Source organism: Excalfactoria chinensis, chromosome 17, assembly GCF_039878825.1.
Source record: "Excalfactoria chinensis isolate bCotChi1 chromosome 17, bCotChi1.hap2, whole genome shotgun sequence".
Lineage (NCBI taxonomy): Eukaryota > Metazoa > Chordata > Aves > Galliformes > Phasianidae > Excalfactoria > Excalfactoria chinensis.
Genome location: NC_092841.1, coordinates 2,791,220 through 2,811,178, shown reverse-complemented (window position 1 = coordinate 2,811,178; position 19,959 = coordinate 2,791,220). Strand labels below are relative to the sequence as shown.

Below are 19,959 nucleotides of genomic sequence, written 5' to 3'. Positions count from 1 at the left end.
ATTCTGGTACTCTGCAATTCATTCTGTATCTCCCTTCCTTGTTTCTGTTATAGGCTGAGAACTTCCCTGCATTACCAGGATGTAAATGCTGTGACAGGAAGATCATTTCTTGCTAGCCTGAGTTTGGTATTCCCTTTCCAGCCTGGCAGCACCATAAAGAACAAGCTCAGAGTGTACAAGCACATTTCAGTTTGGTGCTTAAGTCTGCACGAGAAGTTTGGTAGAGCCCAGTTCCCCTCAGGAGCACTAAATCCTATCCGAATGCAATCCCTACCTTGATGATCAGTTTACCTGAGATTCGACACACTTCTGCAAGCTCAATAAAGTGAGAAATGGATGAATACAGTACTATTTTCTCCTGAATATGAAGATGATAATTAAATCTTTACTTTCTTGCACTCACAGGTGGTTATATTTATGATTTAGCTTAGCAGTTCCTAGTAAATATTTGTTCCTTGCAAAACGAATGGGCAATTAAGAACATGGTGAACTTGTGTCTCTTTTTGTACAGCAGCAGGGAAAGACAAAATCCTTTGAGGGAAGAGATGAAACTGAGAACAAAGTGGGACAGTGAAAGCTGCTGAATGCTGTCACAGCCATAACAACCAATTCCAGAAGTTCACAGTGGGGAACAGTGAAAACTTTAGAATGCACAGAAGGGAACATACAATTTGAGACCCAGACAAGCAGCCTAAAAGCCCCCAAAAAACACAGAAATTCATCTGCTTGTAACTAATAAATTGTCATGTGTTCAAAGTAAACTTCCATTAAGGTGTAAAAATGGCAGCTTTTATAGGATATTTCCCACTGTCCACCTAGTAAATCAAAGCCAGTGGGCATCACTGTTACATGCTAACACCATACACTTAGATCCTCCTTTAACAGCTTTTAATGTAGAACAAGCTCTTTCTCTGGAGAATTTACAATTCACATTAGGACCCAACCTAGATTAGGAATACATTAAAGCAACAACTTAAAGCTCCTGGACCACAGTATGAATCCTACAGTTTGCATGAGGCACAACTATATTCACATAACAAATGCTTTGCTACAGAGACTTACTTCAGTATAACCACAGCAGTGCAGCTCCCTGGTAGAGATTTGGCTATATTCATATAGAGGTAATATTTCACATGAGTTGTAGGCAATTAAGGTATAACCACAAGCTATGCTGACACAAATTATTATCATACATGTGAACTCACATTATGGTTTTTAGCACCACATTCTGGTATGAAGTCCTATTTAGACAGATAGGCCATTATATACTACAAGCTTATAAGTTTAAAAAGCTGAATTATGGACTTAAAAGCTCTCCAAAATAATAAAGTTTAGATCATTATTTACAGCAAAGGCTTGTCTTCATTTGATTTCAACCACATATAAGATAATGGCTATCCTGAAATCTGGATGTTCATCGCTATATTCATTTCATTCTGTTGTTATTAGTGTACATTTATGCACAGTTATCCAACATAAAAACAGTCCCCCTAGTCTAAGGAGTTATGCTCCTGGAAATAACAATTCCTTTTATTGCACAAACTTCCTGAACATGTATAATTCATGCTGACAGATATACTCAATATGTGCTCCAATAAATTCAACGAGAAGTTCAGAGCATAAATGCACAGAAAGCACTTCAAATTTGTCAGACTAAAAAGCAGCCTAGTAAAATTTTGCTTTTCCTGGGCTAGCAACTCTGAAACACACTATAACTTGCACCGACTACTAATAGATCAGAGCTTGTCCGGCTGCAGCATGATAATTCCCAGTTTCATTAAGGAACTCTGCTACAAAAATGCAAGGTACAAAGCTGCCAGGTATACATTTCCCCACTGCTGCCTTTTTCTGAGCTGCGGGAGCAGGCGCTGCAAGTGACACAAAATGCTAAGCCCATTCTCATCACAGAAACAAGCACATCCACAGAGGTGGCAAAGCCCCAGCAGTTACACTAGAAGGCAGACAAGGCCATTTCCTTCCTTGTTAAACACCCCGTGCACTGCAACTGCTCCGATTTCCGTTTGGGCCAGGGCTCGACTATCCTTCCGCTAACCACAAAGCACATGCCTACCCCACCTCCTCTACATGTGATCGTTCTACTTCTCAAAACGTGAGCTGCATACGCAAGTGGCCAACTTCTAGTGGAGCTAGATATATGCTAATCATCCTTAAGATCGTGTAATTGGAATGAATGAATAGACAAGTATCTATTCTGTATGAAAAAGGACATAACGTTCACAGTTACGGTTGATCTAAGCTAACACCCTGAAAAGCTCTCTATTATTTCTTTATTTGCATAACTTCAAGCTCAAGAACTTCTAATGGCAGCCCATTTGGCCATGGCTCTGTAAACAGAACAGAAATCCCTCGTCCCTGTTTGGGTCTATTTTTGTCATGCTTGTGCTAACAAAAAAATAGAAACTGATCATTACATCTGGTCCCTTATATTCAAAACCTGCCACACTGAACCAAGTTCTGTTTTCTTATTGACACAAAGAAAAAGGTCTCAAGCATCCCAGTGTAACATCCATGGTTAATACAAGGGGATATGATGGATATTGTTTCCCTTGAAATTCAGCTCCCCATACTAGCCCCACCTCCCCAAAAAGTAAGAACGAACAAAGAAACCAAAGTTAAAAGGCAGAGCATAAAAAGTATCACTACACAAACTCATGAGAGGCCAAACTGGCCTTCCAACCTAGAGCCCTCAATGGGAAGCGATGCTTTCACACTCACACCCCTGCTACAAAGAACTCAAAAACTGCTGAGCTCTCCTGAAAATCCAGCACTGAAAGCTATGATCAAGAAAGCATTTTCCAGCAGTAAGTAAAGCTCACTCAACTTGTGCTCAAACACATTTTGGAAGGTGAAAAACTATCCTGTGCTTGATTGCAATAGAAGATTCTTCTTCCCTCCCCCCCCCCATATATAAGGTATAGGAGGGAGCTGAATTACAATAACAATGTATGTTTAGAATCAGTGGTTTTTCATCCTTCATCTGTTAGACAAAAGTAGATCCCTTACACTGGAAAAGGCAATGAGAGAGCAGCACAAAGCAAGGCCTAAAAGCTGCCTTGTTTGTAAGCCACAATATCAACAGGATAAATACGGAAGATCAAAGAACAGAGTATTCAGAAGCTGTCAGCTATGGGCTCCTTTCACATCCTTGTGTTCACTTCCCAAGTCTCAACATTATTTCAACTTCTTGCACTACTTTTCCAAGTTATTTTCAGGAGAACAGAGGAGGCACGGGCATCCACAGCAGCCCAGAAAGTAGACTATGCATCTCTACAAACTTAATCCTTGACAGTTTTGCATTTGTTTTACTTGTCCATCTCTTAATCACGTGTGCAAATAGCACCTAGTTAGGATGGAAATGTTACATCCCATATTGGTATAATTAAAATACTAGGAAAGAACATTGCTGGGAACAAATCACAGCTCAAATCAGAGGCTTAATCTGAATGTCCATCAAAATCTTGTCATGTATTTTCTGCCATACATGACTCCACTGTGCTGCAGGATTGTACTCCAAGCTGCTTTTATGATATCCCTAATGCATTTAAATAGTGCCATGTGTTACAAACCACAATCATGCATGCAAATCAAACAAATAGAATAAGAAAAATCTCAGTTATTTACACTCTCCCCTCTACAGCAAGCCTTTAAACTCATGCAAAATCACTAACACACCAAACCTGTATACATTTTTCAACTACTACAAAGCTGTTTCTGAAAGTTCAAGAACATTTGACCCTGAGATGCCTTTACATAAAGCCTCACTAGGAAGTTCTAATGATGCATTTAGTTCACAGATGTGGGTAAGCACTTCTCATTAAACTTTCTAGAACTTGATGAACGTCTTTGACACACGTTTCCAAACACCCATATAAACACTGACTAGCTTTTGCAGCTCCGTTTCATTCTCCTCTGGAGAGGAAAAGGGATCAACCACAAAAAGAAGCCAAACTTTGTTTTCCCCAACCTGTACGGTATATCCTTAATCCGATGCAAACCAACACAGCCTGCAGTATTTAACTGGTTTATAACTCTGGTTGTATCACTCAAAGCATCAGCATTTTGCTGTTAACACATTTTTAGGTAACACAGGTGAAGGCAGAGGAAAATGTGACCAAAAAAAACAAACCACCCAAGAAAGCACTGAGTGTCTTTTGATCTAAAGATTAAAAAAAAATGCAAGTGAGCTAAAAATAAATGGCAGGGCAGAGGTGGGGAGGGAAATCAATCAGCCTTTTCATGCTTTTGTTCTTTCTTAAGAAAGTCTTACTCCTTGTTCAGCTCCACCTCTAAGTAACGTAACTGGAAAACATGCACACGGCCACTATCAGACTGCTATCTGAATCATTACTTCAGTTCTGATGTACTGACAACCAAGCCTAGCACTTGCAAAGTCAGAATTTCTGCTCTACAGGTGAACCAAACCTACATTCCAAGCTAGAAATTGCCCCACCTGGAAAATGCATCCCTCCTCCTATCCTCTCTTACCAGTTCTGCCTGGTTCTGGGACTGCACAGCAGACCAACAGAACTGGTCTGGTGTCAGCTGCCATTTGGCTGCAGAGCTCTTACAGGGTAGCACAGCTCCTTCCCACCACACTGGGCTTTCTGTGAGCAGATCACAAAGATCATTTCCACACCTGCCTGCCTCCTGAGAAAGGCAGGAACCACCTAATTGCGGTTCCTGGTCTGCCTCGAAGAAAGAGAGTCAGCAGGAGCACGCCACAAGGTGCATGAGCTTCCTCTGCCCTCCTCAGCCCACCCAACTGCCCTCTCCACTTGGAAACAGGAAGAGATTGCTTATAGGGATGCACTGTGACAGTGTAATATGGAGCATATTGAATTTATGTTATGGGGTAAAGCTCTCTTGTTATACAATCCATGCAGACAAAATGCTGTATCTATTTCCAAAACAAGTACCTATAGTAAATCCTGGTTACTAGAATGAACTTTGATCTCACATTACTTTAAATATTAGAATGGGAATACAACCTACTTAGAGAAGCCAGCATTTAAAACTTTTAGCTAAATGTGGGAAGCACCTCTAACAGCATAGAAAAAAAGAATGTTACAGAACTCTTACACGTTAAATGCTGTTCTTTGGTCAGGTAGCAAAGAGATGGGTGGTAAGAAGTCAGTTGTGAAAGCTTCCAGATCTGTCCTACACAAAGAGCTCTAAGATAATCTGCAAAGTACCCTACCTATCCAGGAGCAGCACAGACACACTATAGTGGGTGACAGACATACAGAATCATAATGTTTTGTTTAGATGGTTATTCCTCTAAATTATGGCTGTCTGCTCTCACCAACCAGAGAGCCCGCTCCTATTGGCAAGCATCTCCACACATAGCCGATTTCACAGGCTGCTTTCTAAAAGAACAACAATATGAAAGCAAAGAGGTTCATTGTCTTGGGGATAAAAAATGGCAGGTCAGATGGAAATACACTTCAGGCTGAATACAATGCTTCACAGACTGCCCGTGAGATTAAACTAACCTAAACAGTGATCTAACAGACATGGATGTGAACTTGGCTACGTTACTTACAGCCCACAACAATCCTAAGAGCTACTAGTATAAATGTTTGTGTAATTAATCCAACCTTAAAACCATTTAGGAATTTTCACTTATCCAGCACAGTAAAATTTCCAGTGTACAAAGACCATCATGATCAAACTTCAATCGCAGTTCAAGCACAACTCAAACTCTGACATCCTTTAGGATTAGTTTTAATCTGCATTTTTTTCCCACTTATCCCAACATCAGAACAGTCAGGTATCTATATTTATTTGCTTATTTTTTCCCCGTACCTGTCACCATGCTCACACATACCGAGAAATTCAAACCTTTTTGGGGGGTGTATTTTAAGGCTTCCATAACTATATGTGCAAAACAATGCTTTAATCGCTTATAATCTATAAAGAAGATAACCTCAAACATAAACATCTTCTAAAAAGCAGTCTTCCCATCAGTATACTCTTTGTATTCCTTCACCCCCCCTCAATCTCTGGGGTATATACTCTGAAATTTCACGCATACCATAAAGTATCTTTGGAATGTTACAGTATAATTGTTTAGAGAAACATTTAATGGATGAGCAAGCATCAAGAGGCCATGGTTAAGGGAAGGGAAAAGTTAAAATGCTGGAAGCATTTTGTACTGAATGATCTCAGCATGAAGACGGGGTACAGACATTCGATCCAAAAATCTGGTATTGACTCAGGCAATATAAAACCAGCAGCCAGCACTGAGGCACATGAAGCAATCCAACCACCTAACAAAACATCTGCTGCCACCCACCTCTTTCAAACTGTGCTTTAGTAAACAGCAACTAAAGTCATTGAATGCTACAGAACGTTATTTGATTAATAACAAATATTATGATAGCAGATCATTGTCAACTCAATTCTTTTTTATTGGTCACTTACTGTCCCAATTTACAGCATAAATAATGACTATGTGCATGATACAGAAATACAGAACTGGAGGGAAAAAAAGCCAAGTACTGAGTACAGACACAACTAAAAAAAAAAAGCTGAACATTCTTCCACTACAGGAAACTGCTGGAGACAATATGCTGTAAATTAAAGCCAATTTTCCCAAATTCCCTGAAGGACTGCTCCTCCCAAGCATTTGACAAATCTCTCAGCAGAGGCCTATCATTATGGTTTTCTTGGGACTTACCTCCTGAACAAAAAAGTTTTTAGAAGTACACCCAAAATAAAACATGTAGGTATTTCAGGAGGACAACGAGGACAGCCCCCTCACTGGCCTAACCTTATGCAGTTCACTCATACCACAACTACTAGAGAACAGCTGAAAGAGTTCTCACTCCCAGTTCTGTCTCATATCTATACTTTGTTAAATCAAGAAAAAGCAAAATAATTGCCTCCCTACCTGGATTTCTGACCAGAAGAATGGTTATTGAGGCAGGAGAAGTGATGCATACCAAAACACGCTGCTCTGAAATCAATCAGCTCTTCCAGCAGAGCTACAAAAGCCACACTTCATACAGACTTGTCTCCTGATTGATCATGGGTTGCAGCTGAAGCTCATCTCACCATTGGGCAGTAAAATCTCTACCCAAGTGGATTCTGCTGTTCTTAACGACATGACTTGCAGCTGGTGAAGCACAATGTCCTCTTGCTTCACACTTCCACAAATTTTTCAGAAACTTAGCATGTTTGAGGAACTACTATTTCTGGTTGCTTTTTGTATAGAACAGGTAATATGTTCAAACCCAAAAGAGGACCACATAAATAGTGCAATTGTACAAATCTCATCTTGTTTAGAAACCCATCAGAAAGAAGCACAAAAGCTTTCTTTATGCAGACTTCTAGCTCCAGCCCTAATATATACTCCAAACCTCCTTATGAAGATGTAAAACGTGTGAATTTGAATATGCAAAAATAATGGATTGCACATGCTACTAGATTAAGGCTTGAAGAAATATTTATAGACATAGGATTGCGTGACACTACCCAGGTCAATGTGTTTGCATCCTACTGTCAGAAAAAGCATACCATATAAGCTCTTCCAGAAAACCTGTCTTAAAATTAGTGTTCATTCACACCCCTCTTCAGCTGACCAGACCCAAAGCAATCTCAAAATTAGGATATTCCCTTTGATTTCCAGTTTAATTCATTGAAGGCTCCATCCAGTGACCACTTCAAGACAAATGAAAAACAGCAGATGATGTGGGACAAGCTTTTACATTGCACCCTCAAGCTTTTCTTTGTCTTTCCTTTAACAACACAGTTGTGTGCTACTACTGTGTACCCAGGTTTCACTGTCACACATATTATGGTTTTAAAACTGTAATTTTTTCTAATGTCATACTCAAAGACAAATCCAAATATTCACTCCACAGGGTAACATTCCCTATAACTACTTTCATTTGGTAAATTATAGAGGCCCATAATACTACTGCTGGTTTTAAAACAAGGTCTATAGATGACTTTCTTGTGTTACAGTGACCATTCCAGAGCCCGTAAAGTATGTATTTGGGGGGTTATGGTAATTGGGAATACAGCAATGAAGCCTAACAAACATGGGTATTTTAATCTCTTTAACTACATAAATCCAGGAAAATCAAAAGCAAATGGCTTCTTACCACAGCATCACAAAACCCAATCGCAAATAGTTGAATCATGATGTCTGCTGGGATGCTTCCTGCTAACTCTCCATTAGATTTCTTATAATACTCAGCACACACATTCTTTCACAGGCTGGATTGATTTCTTCCACAATTCAACTTGTTTTTGCCAAAGTCTCTTCTAGTTCAGCATTGGCCGCCTGCCTAACAAAACAACCTATCTTTATGCCAAAACTGTCATCTTCAGTCCTACAAATGTATCTTACTTAAAAACACGTGTAGTGAGCACTACGTTTAATGCCTGACAAACTGCTATTTTAACATTATCTCTAGAAAAATTTGAGCAGATAAAGAAACAGTCAGTATCTAACCTTGGTGTAAAGGCATAATTACATAACGATCACAGCACCACAAACTTCCTTGTTATTTAAATAATAAAATCCTGATAACCTGGGGAAGGTCTCATGTATTGCCACCGAATGAAAAAAAAATTAACTAAATAAACATTACATTATATTTCTCTGTCATAATTTCAGTCACACCAGAAAAAAGAATACCTGTGTAAGAAGCTGCTCTTCAGTCAGATTATTGACCCAACGAGTATACCGCTCAGTAGACTCTGGTGGCTCTCTTCTGATTTGGCAACCAATAATCTAAGGCAAAAGCAGATAACACTGTGTTAAGTGCTGTACACCCACATGGCAACAACTAAACAAAATCCCAATACTGGTATAGGAAACATTGGAATCCAAGAATTAAGATTGCCTGCTTGTGTTTTCTTAGAGCCCTTCTATTTTCATAGTACTATATAGTACAGTAGGTCACAGCTGCTCTGCTCAAATCTAAGATAGCTGTAGACTTTCAGAGTCCTATAGAAAACTCTAACATGAAGAAGCATCTTTCTAATACTCTCAGCTTTGGAAATATTTGAATCACTTCGGCTGTAATTTTCCAAAGAAAATAACCCAAAGGCTTACCTAACATTCAAGCTTTCACCCAAAATAGTTTGGATGAAGCCAGAAAGTTTGGCAAATGGAAGAACAGAACTGAGACAACACTAGGCAAATAGCACCATCACCTTAACATCGTATACTACTTATAGTTCATTTTAAATAAGTTCAAAAAATCTGTATTCTGATTTATTTTATTCATGGTAGAAGAATTCCTGCCATACTACAACTCCTCTTTTGCTTGCACATTTTGATGTGTAGCTCCTGTTGAGGATGCACTCATTTGCTAAGAATTAACATTAATGCATACCTATCAGCATTTCTGATTAGTAACACAGGATAATCAAGTTCTGCACAAGAACAGTACAGAAGACTTGTTCATTTTCCATCATAAGCATGCACAAGGAATATATGTATGTACAGTGGAAATAATACAAGTATAATGTACAGATGGAAGAATACAAATATAGTTGGAAATAAATAGCCAGAGAGTAACAAAGGAAAAGGACTCACCAACTCTAAGGCCTTCAAAACAGATACTTGCCAACATCAAGGCTCACCACAAGAACTCCACAAAGAAGCCATCTCCAGAAAGAGATGCTACCTTAGTGGTCAGCCCTTAAATGGGATCTGGGAGAGATGGAGTCAAGCTCCACCCCTTCCAGGAGCACAGCTGAATTACCTTCACTTGTGCTCCCACAGCTGAATCATCACTTGCCTCAGATGGTTAATCAGAGGTTCAGGCTGTGATCAACCATTTCCCTTACAACATGTAAATGTATACACTGACACAGATGCTAAAGCAAAGTTGATTCTTTCAGGTATGTCTATTTACAGAGCTTTAAACCCAATACAGATGGAAACAGTCAGGCTACAGTTCTGTGCATACAGTTATGAATATATTTGATGTGGGAATAAAACCACTACCAACCATCATCACAGAGGGACTGCTGACAATGAAACAGCACAATTTAGATTAATATTCAATGCATTTAAAATAAAAACCTTGGGAAAAAGAAAAGGAAATTAAGATTGGTTTATCCCAATAACAAAGCATCTCTCAAATATGATTTTTTTCCTCTCAGTGAGGACAATGAATTACTACAGATAACTTTAAACTCAATTTTCCCCTGACTTACAACTGATATTAATTTTCTCCTGTTTTACAGCTCAGTGAGCAACACTGACACAGTTTCAGATGGTTAATCCTGAATTCCTCTTAAAGTCAGCATCAGACGCTTCATAGATGCATTTCTAAAGGGGACATTGCAAAGGTAATTGCAAAGGTAAAACAAACAAAACCCTCACAGAAGCTGACCAGATGAATATATAAAAGGAGTATTTTTTATATAAGAAAACTATTTACAGAATTTGAGCATTCACAATGCTTATATCAGACTAGCATTCATTAGCCAAGTCAGATCAGCTTTTCCATCTTTTCCATACCCTACAGGTTTTTATACCTTACAAAAAGGTTTTATAAAACTAAATATTAAAGTCAGAAAAACCGCCTAAAACCAACAAGCACAAAACCAAAAACAGCTTTCACAAGGTAAGAGTTAAAAAGGACAACTTCAAACTTGTTTTTGCTGAAAAGCCGTGTTGCGATTAGAGCCAAGTAAGAAGTGCAGACATCTCTTTCTATCCAACCTGGAATTTAAATGAGAAGCAGAGGATGGAGTTTTCTATTTTCTTTTATTAATTTCTGCCCATCTAAACAATTTAATCAGGGCTGTTAATAGTTTAAGCAATCTAAAAACATCTTGAATCCAGGTGCTCCAGCATGAGCAAAATATACATAGCTTCCCTCTAACCTACTATAACACGGAAATGCTCTGCACAGCGCAAAGGCTTCCTGATTTCATTTTCACAACTAACATCACTCAAGACTGCTTTGAGCACCACCTTCAGAGATGTTTTTCAGACTGATCTTAAAACTGTTGCTATGCAATCATTTGTATTCCTTGATCACTATTCAGAAAAATTCCAGGCTTTTTCATCTTCAGTTGCACCATTCCTCTCTCAGTGGGATTCTGACTTTTTATTGGAATTGTTGACTTACACAGCTGCAAGACAAATATTAACACCACTGAGTAACACATCCTGAGCCTTTGATAGAGCTCCTGTAAAGCAAGGCTCGTTTAAGCAGCTTTTTTCATCCAATCAAAGTCAGGTTTATTTAGAGTACAAACCGTTTCCTCTAGTTCCCCTGTGTAAGGTGTGGCATCAGAAACAACTGCACAGTTTCCCATTTCCTCCATGTTTCACAGAGTTCTTTTATCTTCACTGAATACTTCCTTATAGCTTCTAAATACAAGTGAAACGTTTTTCAATACTGATTCTTTCCTAAGTTTGAAATGACTCTGACAAACTCCCTTCTAGCCCATTTTACATCCACCCAAACTTTCAGAAGGAAAAAGAAACTCTCCATATTAGAAACATTCTTTTCAATGTTGTGAATATCCATTTTTACACTAAAACTGAGTTCATCCAACGTTCAACATTTTTATACCTGATAGGCACGATTATCAATATTATACCTATACCTAGAAATAAACTGTTAAAGAAGAAATGCAGTACATACCATGCACCAAGTGGAAACAATTTGAAATGCAACATTAACATTGCTCATATATGAAAGAGTAGCATGAGCTGTAAGAACTATATATATGCACTCTTGTTATTTTTACTCATAGCAATGGATCAATTGCTGTTCACAGAACAGAATTCTAATCAGGACAGAAAATCACAACAATCCTTTCTGCTACATCAGATGAAGTAATTCATGTGCAACGAACTATGATGGATAAGAAATATTAAGATCATAAAAAGGTAATCTGATTTTTACCTGAATTACTGTATTGGAACTGTAGAGTCAGAGCCTAAACCACTGATAGAACACCAGGGAAACAGACACAGTCAGCCCTAGGAGCACAGGTGAAGGCAGTTCACCTGTGAGACAGGAAGGGGTGGAACCTGGCTGCACCTCTCTTAGACCTCATTTAAGGGCTGGCTGCCACTGAGGTAGATTTTCTTCCTGGAGATCCCTCCTTGGTGAATCTCTGCCCTACAAACCTAGAATCTTCTGATACAGGTGGGTGATTTTCTTCCCTTCCTTTATAGCACCCTTCTATCAGGGTGTGGTCATTCTATCATCACACCTCTGTTATAATGCTTTTCCTATTGAACTGATCTGCCCTAATCATTACAACTGCCAACAAATCCATACTCTGAAAAGCAAAGCAAGTAAATTTTAAAGATACAAATAGCATAAAATGAACTTTGAGGGAGAGTGGCCGAATGAAAATATACAGCACCCTAAAACCCTCATAGGACTACACCTGTAGTATCGGGTCAGTCCTACCTAAATAGCCTCAGATGTCCTATAATGATATCCTATAGAATGATAACACTGTATGTCTGTGTTTAGCATTTGAATCCCTCTTCCCTAATAACTCTGCTACGTCAGATGATAAGAGTCTTTAATGAAGTATATCTAACTAAGAGGATTAGAATTAGTCACAGATGTGTTTTATGCCAATAAATTTGAACAGTTTTTAGGACTTAACTTTGTAGTGCTTTACCAAAACCAGTACAAAAATCTCAACAATTAAAACAGTGGCTTCTCTATGCTTCAAGCTGGGCACAGTACATGCTGTTAGCCATAATATACAAACCTAATGAGCACACCCAGCCACTTGTTGATCAATATAAAATTCAGGGCTCTAATGACATTCAGAGGAAGTAGGTAGAATTATTGCACAGGTTACAAGACTATGCTATGAATACATTATATATATGCATATACATATGTACTCACTGTTCCATGAGTTACAAAATTGTTCCACTGAAATACAAGAGTATTTCTCACATATGTGATAAGTATAAATTTCATTGTTCCACTCCTAGCAGCAACGACAGACATTACATGCCATAACTTGTCCCAACTTCTCACTAGTATTTGTTTTTAAATACGATATCCAGATAGAGAGGTTTCGTTTTTTCATCATTTCAGTGTCTTGTTTTCCCTTGTGCATATGAATGGAAAAAGAAGTGGGTGAGAGGAAGTGGAGATTAAATGAGTTGACAGTAATTAAAAACAACTCATTTTCTGCAGATGTAGCTTTTGTTTTTTTTTTAAATACCTACAACTTCCTGTTGCACAAAGAATTTTTCTTATACAGCATAAAATCTATGGATCAGAATGCTCCTGTTGGATGTGAGGATGCAAAATTTATCACTTGCCAATTTTAACCTTCCATTTTTTTTCTATTCTGGTGTTATAATAAAGGAGAACTGGACAGAGAGACACAGATGCATAAATTACAAGGTATTATATACCTAGTGCTCACTATATTAATGTGTGTATATATATATATACACACAGGTATTTGTGTGCGTGTGTATACATACACACAATATACAAACTGACAATCACAGGGACTTAGTGATCACTCATTGTAAAATCTAAAAAGCAATTTGGAGATGCCCATTTTGTTCACAGAAGGAGCCAAGAATGACTAGGTTCCTAATCAGAGGTCTAAAACTATATGAGTCAATCCAGTTCTTCTCGGAGTCATAGAAGCAAAACAAGGATCATGTACCAGCATATAATTTGTTAAATCATATTCTGGCCTAGCAGCCTACAGTAATGCTATAATGGGATGATAATAGCAGGGTGGCAAAGTCTTTGGCTACAGCAAATGAGAACAGGTCCAAATGCAGCAGCTACAGATATAGAAATGAAGGAAAATTGCTGCTTTGGAAATACTTGGGTTCTTGGAAGGGATCTCCAACAAGAGATACCCTCACCTCCACTGCCAACCTTTAAATGAGGTCTGGGAAGGGGTGGGTTCTGGCTTCACCCATTCCAGTCACTCAGGTACACTGCTTTCACCTGAGCTCCACTGGGTTGGCCCTGCCTTCCCACCAGGTGCTCCATCACTGTTTTAGGCTGTGACTTAGCATCCCCACTACACAGCCTAACCATCATCCTATTCCTTACAACTTTTAAATTCTGATGCCCAAAAATCCTACCACAATGATTTATTAAATTCTTAGTTGTGTCATCCTGCATTGTTCACTGAGTTATCTCCAAGTCTGAAAAGAGGAAGAATTAAAAGTTAGACAATATTAGGAATGATATATATTAGGAATGGTATATGATATTACATCTGTTTCCATTTCAGAATACTGGAGCAGGGAAGCACAGCTGTCTTGAAAAAGTTTATCAGCTCCATTTCCAGTTCTGCTTTTTGCTATTCCTACTTAATGCAAGTAATTAAAGCTCTGAATCTAACTCTATCTAAAATTCACATTCTAAAAAAATAGAATGGGATGGATACATTTAGGTTATTGCTGGATGGTTTTTCCTTCAAATTGTGATAGAGCCATGGAAGAATCTGTCCATGAAATAACAACCACAAGTGAAATGGCATCAATAACAGTCACTAATGCCTAGGCTTGATTTGACTGCCATTTAACCAAGTTTCTCTTATGATAATTGTATTTCATAACAAGTAGTATCAGCTACAAGAATTCACAATCTTTCTTTTAAACACAGGAAAAATTCAATTTGGATACTGAGACAAAATAATATTAGTCCAAAAGATCCCAAACTATTCAAAAGATGAAGGATTTACAAAGAGTAACTATTTACTGAACAGACTTTGCATTGAGTTCCCAGATGAGTATATGGTCATCGTAATACCTAAAATATCTGCTCTGCTGTGAAAGCATCTAGCACAGGAAGAGTGTGAGTCTCAATATTCATACCACCATCCGCATTTCTGCATGTTGATCTTCCTAGGAACAAGACTTAAAACTGATGTTGTTACAAGGAATAGAAGATTTTTATTTAACTTGCAGTAAATTTGTCTGGCAGCCTGTAACCTTTTAATTTTAATGCAGAAAAATGACACACTGATTGAAGATACTAGTGGCTCTAAGAAGGTATTTGTGACCAATATATAGCATAATCAAAATGAGAAATAAATGAAAAGAATGCTTTTATGTGGTTAAAATCTTTCCAATATGGAATAGGCAGGAAAGAAGGTGGTAAAATAGATTTCCTTTGTTTTCTTCCTCTCAGTTTCCAATGAAGCAATGTTCTTCAACACGTGGAATCTGTGAGGTGGTTTACATTAAGTATCAAAATACAAACAGTGAATTTAAAGTATTTTCAGAAGTTATAAAGTATGTTGACAGTGCCAACTCCCCACTGAAGTTCCTCAGGCTAGATGAATATCAGTTTACTCACGTCCTTATCTTGTGGCAGTCCCTTTGAAAGAACACCCTTTTAAAAGCTTTATGTTCAAAGTCCATAACAGGACATTACAAGTTTGTTATTTTTGGTGTTTTTTTTTTTTTAAACACTTAAACAGCAATTAAAAACCCAAGAAAGTGTGAATTTACTTTAATGAATTTGCATAAATCCCAAGAAATCAACACTCTGCAATCAGAATGGGAACAGCCAAGCATTGCATAGTATGTTTAAAAAGACTTGTCATACATATGAACTCATGAACTAGGATCAGCACATTTTGAAGCTGAAGTATCACTGAAGGAATACTACAAGTCTGAACAGGGAAGTATGAAACTTCAGACTACCTTAAATTATCTCAGAATGCAAATTAAAGCTGTTTTCAAAGTCCTTTTTTGAAGGTGAATGAGTAAGCCCTAATATTTTTGATGACTAGCTTAGGCAGGAAACAGTACCAGGCCTCAGAAGTGCTCATTCAAAATGTGCCATGCAGGGATAAGTAAGATCTATGGGCTCAGCCTCTATAGTATGACTACTGTACATGTAATCTAAAACTAATGCAAACTAAGTGAACATTTTGAATCCTGACAAAGCATTTATGCCATCAGTTCATTGCATAAAGCTTAGAAGCAGTCATAAAAGAACAATATGTTTGCACAGTCTCAATTTTAAAACCAATTTGTGCATGTAGCTCCATAAAGTGTGTTTGGATTAGTGATAGTTATTAGCAGTTAGATATCTAACATAAGGAGAAGGGGATTTTGCTTACCAAATGTTTCACGCTTCAAGTCAGTTTTAAAAATGAAATATGCTGAAAGTCTACACAGCAGTCAGACCTTCGCTAATATTAAACTCCAGTAACCACCTCCATTTGATGGATTTCTTGACATGCGGAGGTCATACTAAAGTCAAAAAGTGGTACAAGTTGGGAAGCTTCACATTTTAAGTATCTGATAAACTGTAGCACAGACTTAGAGTGACAATGTGACTCTGAAAACATGCCATGGTTTTTTCCTCTGGAACAGAAAATTTAGAAGAAGGTCTTTAAGGAAGCTGCCTAATAAGAAGCAAAGACACAGCTGAGCTCCAGCAATCCGGGTGATATACATGGAAAGGCCCAGTTAAAGAAAGCCACCCTAAAGGTAATACTTTCATTGTCAAAGAAAGAATTCTCATATTCTTTGGTGCAGAAGAATAAATTTTATTTCCCTGAATAAACTCCATTGCCAACAGCACAGAAGGAAACCTTCCAGCTGCTGCTCTAGTCTTCCATCCTTCATAAGAGAAAAGATTATGGAAATACTATAGATAATCTTTAAAAACCTCCATTAACACTTTGCCAAAGTCACACACATATATATTTTTATGCATATCTATTTTAAGTATTTATACTGGATAGTTTTATTTGGAGTTATTACACATAAGCTGATAAAAGTTACAGGCAGTGCAAAAGCCTGCAGTAATGAAGTCCTAATAGACAGATTTCTTACACTGGTTCATGAAAATGTGTTTTTCTGTACAATTTTTTTCTTCTGGATAAAAAATGATCTGATTTTAGACAACTGCAGTTAATCACCTCAGGAATACTGTTCCATTTCCCCCCTCTGTTCACACCAAAGAGGAACCAGACTCCTCAAATCTATTTAAGCCTGTTTAGTGGGGCAAATTCTGACTAAAAGGGTTAAGCAAACCCTTAATCTATTCACCTTATGTTTTGAGCCATGTCAATTCTCTCCAATAGCTGTTACATAAAGTAAAACTTATATTAAAGCTAAACTCTATATGCACTGCTTGCTAGGACATGTCTGGGCAATACGCGTTGATCTGTCTCAGATCTGCTGAGTAAGAAAGACAGAAGAGCTGATGCAAATTAACCAAGGGAAAACAGAGATTACTCATGCTCTACACGATTAAGATCTTAACGTGTTTATGTCCAAAATAGAAGCATTTATCAAAGAACAATCTGCTAAGCTACCTGCAACGAGTGGAAGATGAAACAATTAAAAGGAGATTGGTAAAACCTGGACTTCAGTGCAAGACATGACACAATGAGAGATTACCAACAGCCATTAACTCATTACACACAGGAAGAATGGAATTTAAATAGAGGGGCTTTTCTATCACACTAGAGAGGTAGTATTTCAACATCACGTAATTATGTTTAATGACAGTGTAGTGAAGCTTCATGTATGCTGATTATCTTTTCACACCTGCAAAATTACATACAAGATCCTACTTACCTGTTTTTATAGTTCTGAGTAAAACAGTAATTGTAGTAGAGAAATGGTAATCAACTCTCAGGAATAGAAAGGTTCAGACTACAGAACTGATTAGATGAGGAACGGTGAGGCCACGCCAGAGACAAATCTGCTTCATTTTCTTCCTGACTGAAGTCCTTGTCCATTGCATCACACTACCTCAGTTAAACAGCACCTAGCCTACAGCTCCTCAGAATAAGCCTATAAGACCTATTATAGGTTAAAAAAAAGTCTGTCAACATTCCAGGCTGACTAGAAGTTGTGAAGCCACCGTGAGAGCAGATATAAGCAGTGCCAGTACTGCTGCAGTGTAGGAAATGCTAGCTCAGGTTCAGCACTGCTCTAGTCATAGCCGTGGAGCTCTTATCTGAGAGTAAATCCTTGTTTAAGTGCAGAGTAATTATCAGACTGCATATTAATCATTTTGACTTCCAAGAGAAAGCAGCGATGAGGCACAGCACGTAGTCTGAAGGCTATCTGTTATTTTCAGAACTACTCCAACGTGAGACTAATAAGACACAGCGAACAAAAGGCTTTAAGAAGTGACCAACTTTGTTGGCATCAGGAACGCAATCACTACATTGCCAGTATTCCCAAAATGCTGTTGTTGACTGCCGGCGTATCAGGTGGTCTCCCTGTTTATTTTCCCCCCCGTTTTTATTTCTTATCTCTCCCTCTCCTTCCATCACAAAGTAGCCTGGCCTGGAACAAAATAAATAAAACAATCTCTTGCCTTTATTCCGTGTTTCTGATAATAACGCAGGAACAAAAAGCCCTGTTAATTTAATAGATTATGGCACAGCTGCTCAGTAAAATGCATCGGTGAAAAACTCTGCAGAGGCAGGCAGCACTCTAAGCAGTGATGCTGCACTAGAACTCTATTACAGGTGTTTCTACATGTTTAGTTATACCTGACATCAGATGGATAAGAACATGTCTTAACTATTCTGCAAATCAAAGCCACTTAGAACGCACTATTTACATACAGCGTTCTTTTTGCATACTGAACAATCAGAGCGCACTCTGACTTACAGAGCTACTCTGATAAGCAAGAATGTGCAGACACCATTCCAAACTACCTAAAAGTACCATCCTCCTTCCAAGGAATAGAGCTACATCTAAAATACGTGACTCTCTGACAGATCATATCAGAAATCCCATTAATCCTGTTGCAATCAGAACAAAACAACCCTCAGTATTGTTTAAGCCATTCCCAGTGCCCTCATGGATTAACATATAAAAACCCTGTCTCTTACTGATACAAAAATAGTTGAAGCAGTGTAATCCTTTAGGTATTTTGAAAAAGAATCAGATCTCATTATTATGACAACCATAAAAACAAACAGAATGCTGACCTTAAAAGTGTTCTTTCATACTATTATCTACCACTAAAACTATTCATTTCAATTATACTTAACAGAGACGATCTGCTCGTTTTATTGTACGCTTCTCTGCTCCCAAGAAAGTCTCGCAATTTCAGGTATCAGTTTAAATGAAAAAGGTGGAAGCTAAAAAGACTGATATCATCAATGAAAGCAGATCCTCTTAGGCACAAAAGAAAATGAAGTGATTGTTTTTCTCTGCTGCGAGAACATTCGAGTTAGAGATATCTAGCCAGATGCACAGGGCTAAATAAGGATTAGAGAAAGAAAATGGAGAAGGGAAAAGTTTTTCCAACATGTATTAGAAAAGTGCAAGGGGCCTAGGCAAGTAGAATATACGATAACAATATAAAAACCTTATCTGTTAGGATATAACTTTCAACCCAGAGGAAGATGAGGTCTGTGAACTCATAGTACATCCTAAATTGTCACCGTTCACTCAGTCCAGTCCACCACCTTCAGGTCACGTTAACCAAAGACACATACAATTTAGTCAGCTGTTCAACAGATTCAGATAACGCTATAGGTGAAAACTGCCTTAGGTATTACAGATATTGACCGCAATCCAAGTTATGCCAAATCTTTGCTTTAGAAATGCAAAACGGTGAGGACTTCTTGTCAAGAAGATACAGATGGCATACTCAATTTTCTCTGACATGCACAAGTATCTGCATGCTTGAGAAAAAGGCTAGTGGTCTTTTTAAAACAAGAAAGGTGTTCACTCTGATGCTGGGACAGATTCACTGCTCAATCTGCTAGTGAAATGAAAAGGAAATAACTTTATTTCCTCTGTCTACACTGTAACGTCAGCTACTGAGAAGACATAGGAAATGGTCAGGAAGAGCACACAAATACTGTAGGGGTACATGAACACTCAAAAATAACAGCGGTGAGAGGAGGAGTAAGGTCAACACCTCACCATGCTAAGAAGACATTACACTGCTTGAAAAACATCTAGTATGGCTCTAAGACAGATGGAGAAGGTCAGTGGATTTT

General features: G+C 38.1%; 1 protein-coding gene across 8 annotated transcripts in view; it reads right to left on the bottom strand.

The window, feature by feature from the left end:
- The window catches only part of B3GNTL1 (UDP-GlcNAc:betaGal beta-1,3-N-acetylglucosaminyltransferase like 1), a 102,622-nt gene that overhangs the window by 63,605 nt on the left and 19,058 nt on the right, over positions 1–19,959 (bottom strand). For 6 of the 8 annotated variants that reach the window (XM_072351671.1, XM_072351672.1, XM_072351667.1 and 3 more), the window contains exon 6: positions 8,669–8,764. In XM_072351671.1, the coding sequence (XP_072207772.1) occupies positions 8,669–8,764 (96 nt within the window). Of the gene's footprint in view, positions 1–8,668; positions 8,765–9,574; positions 9,683–11,909; positions 12,001–19,959 lie in introns of those variants that run through there. The other 2 variants (XM_072351674.1, XM_072351673.1) reach the window with 2 other exon arrangements.